General features: G+C 31.6%; 1 protein-coding gene across 3 annotated transcripts; it reads left to right on the forward strand.

Moving 5' to 3' along the window:
* The first annotated feature begins 1,850 nt into the window (after window positions 1-1,850).
* Window positions 1,851-7,665, forward strand: LOC105115396 (DUF21 domain-containing protein At4g14240-like). 3 transcript variants are annotated; one of them, XM_011012271.1, is made up of 13 exons: window positions 1,858-2,234; window positions 2,309-2,385; window positions 2,718-2,801; window positions 2,917-3,030; window positions 3,788-3,871; window positions 4,000-4,071; window positions 5,334-5,401; window positions 5,527-5,614; window positions 5,967-6,040; window positions 6,310-6,676; window positions 6,770-6,816; window positions 6,907-7,061; window positions 7,099-7,309. In XM_011012271.1, exons 1-12 carry the CDS (start codon window positions 1,997-1,999, stop codon window positions 7,028-7,030), a joined length of 1,437 nt encoding a protein of 478 aa, XP_011010573.1. In that variant the 5' UTR covers window positions 1,858-1,996; the 3' UTR covers window positions 7,031-7,061; window positions 7,099-7,309. The 3 variants fall into 3 exon arrangements, with proteins under 3 accessions (XP_011010574.1, XP_011010573.1, XP_011010572.1); XM_011012270.1 differs by lacking the exon at window positions 7,099-7,309 and adding an exon at window positions 7,336-7,665 and having other exon boundaries at window positions 1,860-2,234; window positions 6,907-6,988; XM_011012272.1 differs by lacking the exons at window positions 6,770-6,816; window positions 6,907-7,061; window positions 7,099-7,309 and having other exon boundaries at window positions 1,851-2,234; window positions 5,967-6,008; window positions 6,310-6,396.
* The last annotated feature ends 3,238 nt before the right edge of the window (window positions 7,666-10,903 follow it).

Consider the following 10,903-nt stretch of genomic DNA (forward strand, 5'->3'; position numbering starts at 1 on the left):
ATGACCCTAGTCATAAGCCTAAAACTAACCCCATAAAAGATAAACCCTAAAAAATAATGAAGTATAATTTTCAATCACAAAATAATAAGGGATGAAATTAAAAAAAAAACAACAATGAAAAAGGATAAAAAAACAAATAGTGATGAAAAGAAAGGAGACTACATTTGACCAAAAAATAAATTAAAATCAAATTAAATCTTGAATGATGAAATTAAAAACAAGATTTAATTAGAAAAAAGGATAATAAATAAATAAATAACAATTAAAAGTAATAAAGACCCAAGTTGATATAAAAATTAAATGAAATGACGAGGGATTAAATTGAAGAAAAAAACTAAAAAATATATAAAAAATAAGTAGCAATAAAAAAAATGATGACAAAATTGTATAAAAAAGTAAAAGAAAACTTTTGTGTTTTATTGAGTAAAAAAGAGAGAAAAGAAAGAGAAATAAAAGTTCACCGAAACCACATCAACAATCTAATACCAACACAAGCCCTGCCATTAGTTAGATCTCGATGTGTCATTCTTAACGCTATAATGAAAGATAGTGTTTGACCATCAGAAGAGTCTCCACTTATCACTCAAAAAAAGTGAGCTTTACCCCCTAGTTCATATTGTAAGCATCAACTATATTTTCTTTTAAAATATATTTTATGTATGTTAAAATAGTTAATATTTTCCATTTGATAAATACAAAAATGTTATAATGAAAGGAGTAAAACACCTTTGGATCCATGTTCAAGAAAATAAATTTTAAGCCTAATTATACAATGTAAAATTAATCACCCATATATATATATTATCATTTAATTTAAAAATATTAAAATTAAATTCTATAAAAAAAATTATTTTACCTCTAAATTGTGCTTTATATGATGGAGGATAAAAATATCATAATTCATAGTATAATAAATCTTTGGTTTATATTGTTTTATTGCTATTCTTTTTTTTATCTTATATGGTAATGAAAAGATATGAGAATCGAGCCCGAATTTTTATTTATTTTTTTGTTAAAATAATATTTGTTATTATTTTTTAGTTATTTTAATATATTAATAATAAAAATAATTTTAAAAAATAAAAAATAATATTTTAATATATTTTAAAATAAAAAATACTTAAAAAACAACAATACTCTACCAAACACTCCTGAAATTTTAACAATTTTACCCAGCATTCGTTCATCACCAATATTCCCCTGCCTCGTTTACGTGTCAGAAAAATAGCCACAAACACAGATCACCGTTCGTATTTCAAAAGCATTTAATTCATTTGACCCAGCAAGAACCCTCGTGATCCCGCCACGTGCTATAGACAAGGCTAATATTCCAGAAGTAAATTATAAATTCGTACATCTAGTTTTGAGAAATGAATTTATTAATCCTTTGGTTTCAAAACCAATTATTTAGTCCATTACATCCATTTGTGTTCTTTTGCGATTTATTTATTAAAGAAAAATAAATTGATAATATACAAATATTTATAAGAATAGAAGGCATTTTTAAAAATAAATGAATATTAAATCAAGCATGTTAATAGTAGTTAAGAGATTAAACAATTAGTTTTGAAAAGGGGGACTATCTAATTCATAATTATCAACCATGATTAATTTAATATTGATTTATTTAAAAAAAATGCTTTCTATTCTCATAAATATTTCCATATTATCCACGTATTTTTCTTAGATAAATAAATTGGAAAAGAATATAAATGGATGAAAAGAAATAAATAATTAATCTTGAAAAGCGAGGGATTAATAAATTCGTTTCTAAATAATAGAGGGATTCATTTACAATTTACTCTATATATCCAGTATCCCGGCCACCTGCCCTGCTATGTGCTGTATGTTCTTCTTCTTCTTGTTTTTTATTCTCTCTCCCTGGACTTTTTCTGGATCTCACAGAGAAACAACAAGAAAGAAAACTTACAAAGACATCCAAAATCAAATTAATCATCAAATTATAATATTTATCAATAAATTTTGAATTATAAAGATGCAGCTGTTAAATGCGGTGATGGCGACGAGGATGTTGACGGAGTTAGTAGGTCAATCAAACGGAGACGAAATACCGTTTGGATCGTTCTCGTGGTTTGCGTACGCAGGAATTTCTTGCTTCCTCGTTCTCTTCGCGGGGATCATGTCTGGGCTTACCTTAGGCCTCATGTCTCTTGGTCTTGTCGACCTCGAAATTCTCCAACGTAGCGGCACTTCCACCGAGAAAAAACAAGCTGGTTCGTACTTTCTTAATTAATTTTCAATTTCAATTGAATTTCTCTGATTTTAATTTTAATTTTAATTTTATTAGCTGCGATTCTTCCGGTGGTTCAGAAACAGCACCAGCTTCTGGTGACTCTGCTTCTTTGCAATGCTGCTTCCATGGAGGTAATCTTCTTTGGAATTTATGTTGAAAAAAATCAAGGAGATGTAGCATTTACAAGCAATTAGAAGAAAATTCCACTAACTCTAACATTATTTGTTGAGATTATCTATATAGATTATCCACTATTAGGTAGGGATGCTATTTTGAGATTTTGGAAAGTATACTGCAAAAATGTGAGTGCCCGGATTAGCTTTCGTTTCGAAAGTGAGGTTGCTTAGTGAATTTGCAGATAATACGCAATTCATCGCCCTAGAATATTCGTATTATGCTTGAACTTTTTAACTTTTAATTAGCTATTGTTGACAGCAGTTGGATATTGTGATTTAATTTGCAGGCTCTTCCTATATACTTGGATAAGCTTTTCAATCAATATGTTGCTATAATACTTTCCGTGACTTTTGTTCTAGCTTTTGGAGAGGTACATTTTTTTGTCTACTTATGTTCATCTTAAGCAACTTTTTGTTAACTATTCTTAAAATATTAAATATAGTAATTTTTTAGGCTTAAGTGAGGTGGACGTTTTTTATTTTCAGGTTATTCCACAATCAATATGCACCAGATATGGATTAGCTGTTGGGGCCAATTTCGTATGGCTTGTGCGAATTTTAATGATAATTTGTTATCCAATTTCATATCCCATCGGGAAGGTAAGTAACACAGCGGAAATTGACTACACCCAAAGTTTTCCGTAAAGTGGGATTGGTAGTTGTTTGATAATTTCTAATACCCTTTTAAAATGAAAAGTAGTAAAAACAAGCCCGAGGTTTTACCTATGATTTTATTTTTATCCATTGATGATTAGGTTTTCTAGCTTCCTTTTTATGAATTCATCTTATTGGGAAAAAAAATTATTTATCAGTATAAAAGCATGTATCTTGCACAGCTCATGGCTTTGAAAGAGCTAAGTGGGATTGAAGTTTTCTCTTAGCAAGTAACAGGATAAGGTTGTCCTCTGGAGTCAAGTAAATACTAGCTCTTGCTCTTATTTGTGGTCTTTTACATCTTTCTTTCACTTAATGGTTCACTGTTCACGTGTATGGTCTTGGCTTTAGAAACATGATGATTGTGGAGCTAGATTAATTAGTGATTTTGTGGTTTGCTACAGCTATCATAGAATAAGGATAGAGAGTTGTGAATGGCTGTACTTTTCTTCCATGTTCTTCAGCTTTAAAGATGTGTTTTCCTCTCCCATTGTAGAAGGAAAAAAAATTGTACCTTCATTACTTGTTCCTACCTGACTTGAACAATGAACCTTCTGTTAAATTTAGTCTTTTCTGGCTTTCAAAATAAAAAGAAAAAACCACATTTGTTTTTTTCTGCAACCTATTGCTTGCTTGATAATTTGGTCTACCCTCAAACATTCGTTTTATGTACTCTCTGACTGTAAGAAATGTCATTCTACAGGTTCTGGATTGTGCATTAGGACATAATGAAGCATTATTTAGACGGGCACAATTGAAAGCCCTTGTTTCCATCCACGGCTTGGAGGTAAATTAAAATGTAAAATACATATAGATAACAATTTAATCAACCTAATCTATGAAAGTATTAGTATATCCTTGTTTCCTTTTCCTTTTCTCCTTTGCAATGTAACATCTTTTTCTTGATACATCTAGGCTGGCAAGGGTGGTGAACTCACACATGATGAGACGACAATTATTAGTGGGGCACTAGATTTGACCGAAAAGGTATGCAACATCTGAAATTGGCTTCTATTTTTTCCTTTTCTTTGCCATTCTTCACTGTAAAATTTTGATATTGGTCATTTTGTTTTGCAACAACCATCATGGATGGTACATAACTTTTTTTTTCCTTCTTGTTGCATTCTCACAAATTCAGATGCGTGAACATGTACTAGTTAGGCAAATGCAATCACTTCATCTGAAATTTGATGCTTCGATTGGGGGAGGGGGGGGGTGTGGTGTGGTGGGTTGGAGTCTTCAGTAATCATTTGTATTTTGCTTTTTGCTTGCACTTCTTGAAAAGCATTGAGAGCTTCTCTATTTAAGTTGATTTGAATTTCACATCTAAGCTGGAATTTTGATCATTTCCAGAAGTCAAGTAAATTCAGTGAAGCCCCCCTCCTCTCCCAGCCATTGCCTGTTTTGACTGACACACCCTCACTTTTTTTTTTTTTTTTTATTCTAATGCTTGAATTATGTGATGTTTGGATTGACACTCTTACACTCTTCATCAATTCCATCTATAATATTTGTTTGTCAAATGACATGTGAAAATCGAACTTGTACCCCCAGCTAGCTAAATTGTTGTTATGTCGAGCAAAAATCTATTAGTTTCATTGTCACATCTATAGTTCTTCTTCCCTTGCATTTTAGCCCACACCATAGAGAATATAATTATACTCAATACCCATTTATCTCATTTGTTACCCTTTTTAAAAGCCAAACTCAGATCTGAAACAAACCAAAATACCTATATTTACATACACAAACAATTGGACATGTAAGAAGTTACACCAAGAACCAAATTTGATAGCTCATGAATGAAACACGAGAGAGATAATAAGATGCCAGTAAAAAAAGGTTTGTTTTTTTTTTTTTTTTTTGTTCTATTGGGGTTTTCAAATATTTGGAGTCATGTTGGTGCTTTAGTGTGCTTCCATGACAGAAAATGGGATTTTCAAATTTATATCATTTTATGATTAATAATTTTGAGTACGTGTTTGGTTGTTGCTTTATTTTTCTTAAGTTTATCAACTTAAGTTTTAAGGTTAACTAAAGAAACATGTGATATTTAATGATTGTTTGTACCAAACATAGAAGAAGGGGTCCTATTCCAAATGAAGTAGACAATTATTGTGCAGATTGGCCAATAAATTCACAAAGTGTCTTATTTCATTATCATTCAATGCCCAAGTTAAATATCTCAGATTCTCTTTCAGCTTGCATCTTAAAGTAATGTTTTATGTTTCATTTATAAACTTCAACAGACTGCTGAAGAGGCTATGACACCTATTGAATCAACTTTCTCCCTAGATGTCAATTCAAAGTTGGATTGGTAAGTTCTGCTCAGTTGTTCCTGAATTATTCCTATTGCCATGGCATTTTCACTTTCTTATGTTTCACTTAAACAATTGCATAAACTTGTGTTTATATATTTATTTAATAATACTTGTAACTTAGGGAGGCAATGGGAAAAGTTCTTGCACGCGGTCATAGCAGAGTTCCTGTATATTCTGGGAATCCAAAAAATATCATTGGACTTCTTTTGGTGGGTTTTCTATTTTATAGATTTTTTTCAAATTTAAGTGTTATATTATATTGTGGAAACCTATTAATATCACCTTATACATTATATCATTTATCAATTGTACCCTTCCATAAAAAAATAAATGCATTGTCACTGTTAGTCTGTTCTTATTCTCTAGTACACCCCTCAAACATTTTTGGTAAAATCAATGGTCACATGCACAACACTTGATTGATTTCTTGATGGAAGAATATGGTTGAGAGATGGTGTAATATATAAAGTCATATTGATAGGTTTCTCCTATTATATGTGCTGCTCTGGTTTTCTAGTTAACTGATTTGCATGTGGCTGTTTTTATTTTTGTTGGAATTAGGTGAAAAGCCTTCTCACTGTTCGACCTGAAACAGAGACCCCAGTTAGTGCAGTTTCAATCCGAAGAATTCCACGGTGTTCATTTTTTTTTTCTCTATATTTTTCTGGTTTCCTTCACAAACAAGTTCAAAATATGTGCTAAGTATTTGTCCGTGGAAACAGCGGCGGAACCAGGGGGTGGCAAGCAGGGGCCCGGGCCCCTGCAAATGTTTTTAAAATTTTCTATTATTTAATATTTTTAATTTAAATAAATAAGTTTTTTAATAATATATATATATACATATTAATTTTGGCCTCCCCTGTAAAATTAACTTAGCTCCGCCCCTGCGTGGAAACTTCTCCAGGGTTCCATCTGATATGCCTCTGTATGATATACTGAATGAGTTTCAAAAGGGTAGCAGTCATATGGCAGCTGTTGTGAAGGCCAAGGGGAAAAGCAAGGCTCTTCCACCAACAATTGATGGGGAAGAACATGAAGGAAACAAAGAAACTGGCAAAGAGTCTCAATTGACCAGTCCATTGTTGTCCATGCCAAATGTAAAGTTAGATAGCGTTGTTGTGGATATGGATAGGGTTTCAAGGCCAAGTAGGCAGCCTTCTTTACAGCATAATGACGCAATTAAAGGAATGACCCTGCTATCAGAGGACATTGAAGATGGTGAAGTAATTGGTATCATCACCCTAGAAGATGTATTTGAAGAACTTCTGCAGGTAAATCAGAGACCTTTGTTATCTTTTTTCCTTCCAGTTCTAGAATCTAAGTAATCATTGCCAAGTATGCTAATAGTAGTCTTAACAATGCAGGAGGAGATTGTGGATGAAACAGATGAATACGTAGATGTTCATAAAAGGTATTTTGGAGTTGATCCAGCTAGAAATTTAGTTTTGGTGCCCAAAGATGGCCAAAAAGTTGACAGTTTCTTTTCTAAATGTCTCTGCAGAATCCGTGTGGCTGCAGCTGCAGCTGCTTCATCAGTGGCGCGGGCACCATCAAGTCGAAGGTTAACAGCCAATAAGGGAGCTGTAAGTGAAAATCATGTCTTGGGCATTTTCTTTTTGTACTGAATTCTATTGTATGCTTCATCTATAATCCCAAACAGCCATGAATTCCTGGATAAAAAAGCCCCTAGTCCACATGTTCAGTGATTGTAGTACAACAACCTGAAAACTGCTACACATGTTAACGTTTGCAAAATCAATAGTGGTTCGTCATTCTGAAATTTATATCCAACAAATACACCCAATTCCGCAGATCTAAGTAATTGGTTTTACTCTTGTTGCATTGCCTTGAGATGTCTTCATTTCTTTCAATACCCAAATGAATTCTTCACGTGATGGTAGAGTGATTTGTCTCTTTTTATAATTCCCAGGGAGGCCACCAAAGTAAGCCGGGGCAAACACTGAAGAAATCGGAGAATGATTCAAGTGCCACAAGGTTACAAGGGACTGCCGGTGAGCCTTTTCTTGGAAACAAGAGATAAATAGTTCTCATACAAACATGTACTTTTGGAAAAAATCTTGAAAAGATATTTTTTTTTTGTCTGCCTCGTTATTCCATGAAGCGTATGCCTCTAGTATAGCGAAAACAAGTTTTGTTTATATATTTACATGACAATTAATCCGAGATCATATGAATAAATTGTAGGCTTGTACCACAGTGTTGTGATTTCGATGTGCTTTATATTTTTTTGGTTTTAGTTTTCTCTGAGACCGAGTTGTTTGTGCTGTGACTATTACTCAGCATACTGTTTTCTTCCACAAAAATTTCTCTGTTGTCATTGAAATTCTTATTGGTTAGAAAAAACAAATTTAAATGTTTCTTGTTGGGAATTGTCTATAAATTTTATTCTTGCAGTCTCTCTGAAACCTGTATTGGTCAGAAAAAAAATTTCATCACTCTTTTTTTTACAAGACAAGAAATCTATTAGCATAGAAAATAGCACCGAACCTTGTACAATTGTGAAGCCCAATTATGCCATAAGACCACTATAGTAGAAAATTGTTAGACTGTTATTAATTAATTGAATGTATTGTTTATTCATTGTTTTCTTTTTCTGTTTTTTTTTAATATACAGTTTGTTTACGTGATTCTTCAAATCCTACTTTGAGGGGAAGCTTTTTCATGCATTAGGGGTCATGAAATTATGGAAAAGAAAACAAAAAGAAAAGAAAAAGAAGCAAGCTCACAATGGAAATCTTTACAAAAAACTCAACAAAAAAGAATAAGAAGCTAGCTACTAATTACACATGATCTTCTCCTTTGCTGACCATTAATTCGACCTTTTCCACAAAACAAAACGATCAAACCATGTTCGCAAGATTTAGATCTATCTAGCTGGACCAGTATTCACTATAAAAACTATTAACTCATCCCGGCGTAGGAGAATCACTGTACACCTGCATATGATATCCAAACGTGTTCTCCGCTCTCGAACCTTTCTTGAGGCAATCTCATTATGGCAAAGTTTCCTGCCATAATATTCTTGTAATATATGCGTGTTTATGAGTGTAATTGTCAAGTTGTGTTTGTGCTACATGGAAATTAGCTTTGAGAAGCAAGGCCTTGTATAGACAAAGGTTGTGAAGATTTGTGTAGGAGAGACAATGGGCAGCGTGTAGTGAGTGTCGCCCCCCTGAGTAGGACCAGATGAGAAGGGGTTAAGGGACCCCTATGTATAGGAAGATAACAAAGCAGATCCACCAGCTTGTCTCCTCGACAAATCAACTGGAAAAGGACTTGTCTGAACTTGTCATAGTTTTGAAGGCCATCCCTGTCTCTCACTTGGGCTGTAATATGTCCGTTTTTGTGGTAGATAGTTAGCTCTAAGGCAGACCTACTGCCTCCTGATTTTCAGGGTCTCTTTGGAATTTGCTGGATGCTATTCCTAGCTAGCTCCTTGCATGTGTTATGAGATAAATAAGTAAATAATCTAAAATCTACTGAGGGCACACACACAAGATTACAAGGATTCACTATAGGTTTTATCATGCAACTTGCTTAGTGCTCCAAAAAATACTAGTATACTGGCCAAATAAATAAATAACAAATAGATTTATATATTTATGATAAAAAAAAGTCTAAATGATAATATTCTTTAACAAATACAGAGCATATTTATAAATACATGAATATAAAATATATAACTAGAAAAAAAAAAAAGCTTGAACTTTGAATAATTTTACTTGAATTTGTATTGAGGTAAATACATAAGATATGAATTTGGATATAAGTAATACAAAATAGAGTTTTTTCTTTAAAGATATAGATTTTTTATGCAAAAGAGTTGTCTAAAGAAATTTGTTTGTCCTAGAATAAAGAATAAAGAGAGAGCCATCTATTTATAAGGGAAAATGATGATAAATTTGAAATTTTACAAAGTTTTGTAATTATTAAACTTTTTAAAAGCTATTTGATATAATTGTTTGCCTTGTCTTCCACCAATAAAAGTTTTTTTTGTTGTATTTGCAAGTGAAGGAAAACTTGTCTTCTTATGTGGACATAAATATTTGGACTAGGAGTGTGAAAGGCTAGGAGAAGATGGGTCTAAATGTATTTGCCATAAAGAAGACAAGCTTGATAAAAAGAAAACAAAACTAAAAATAGGCCATGAATATTTTTAACCTCTAAAAACTCTTTTCTTTTCTTTTTTACACACATATATGTACATAGATAAAAATACCTAGAGTTTTTATATAAGAGGAAGAATACTAAAATAATTATCTTTATTTTTATCTTCTAAGCTGATAATGGATTCTAAAGATGAAGAGAAAACACAATCATTTGATTTAGAGTCACTTTGTGAAAGCTACTTTATGATTTTTAAAATACTCTTATTTGGATTTTGCTAAAGCATGAGACTTTTTGGCTAAGAACTTAGATTGATGATTTAAGTCCTTAATCTTGGCTTTTTTATTTTCTTTTAACCATTATAAATGTAGGTTTGGAGCTCTTGAATTCTACTATAAAAGTGGCCTACCATTTGACTTTGAATGTTTTGATGAGGATGGGGAATTCATGTTAAATATTGTAATCAAAGTATCATGAGCAAACCTAAGAAACAAAGAATTTGAACAAAAAAGGAGAAGTGTTCGAAATATTTTTTTTTTTCATATTTTTTGGCTTTGTAATTTTGTTTGAAGAAGGTGTAACCATTTTCAACCATAAGATGAAGTTGAAGAAGGTCATATAAAGAATCAAAATAGTCTCATTATTGGTGAAACTAATTTGGTAATTTTAAAGTGTTTACGGAGTTGTTAAAATAGAATAACAAAGAATGACTACCTTTTGAGTTTGGACAAGGAAAATATTAAATCATGCCTATTGGTAATCCTAATAGGTGTAGTAGGAGCGCTAATAGTTATATAGTTTGGCTTGGAAACTGATTGGAAAAGAAATTTCTTTATGAATAACTTGTTTTTAATCATAAGAGTGAAGGATTTCTTAGATAATACATGTAGAATAGACAGGTAGAAGATGATTTTGCTACAGTTTAAAGTGTTTAAATATGATATTTCAAAGATTGGTATATAATAAGACTGGGGTCATGTAAAATCTCACGATTTAAAAGTATAGCCTTATGAAAATGTTAAAGCTGCTTTTGAAGGACTAAGATGAAAAATAAATCTTTAATAGAAATTTTTTTTGGATATTTAATTTTATAATATATTTAGATTTTTCTTTTGATTTTTTTTAGATAAATCAATTTTAGAGTTTTGTAAATGATTAGTACTCAAAAGTGCATTTTTATCAAGGTTTTATATCATCATTTTGCACTTGAAGTATCAATAACTCAACTAAAGCATGTTTTATAATAACGTATCTAATAATATAAGTGATTGATACTTAAAAGTGTATTTTTATCAAGGCATTATATCATTATTTTGCATTTGAAGTATCAATAACTTCTTAACTAAAGCATGTTTTATAATAATATATCT

This window comes from Populus euphratica, unplaced genomic scaffold (assembly GCF_000495115.2).
Source record: "Populus euphratica unplaced genomic scaffold, PopEup_1.0 scaffold690.1, whole genome shotgun sequence".
Taxonomy (NCBI): domain Eukaryota; kingdom Viridiplantae; phylum Streptophyta; class Magnoliopsida; order Malpighiales; family Salicaceae; genus Populus; species Populus euphratica.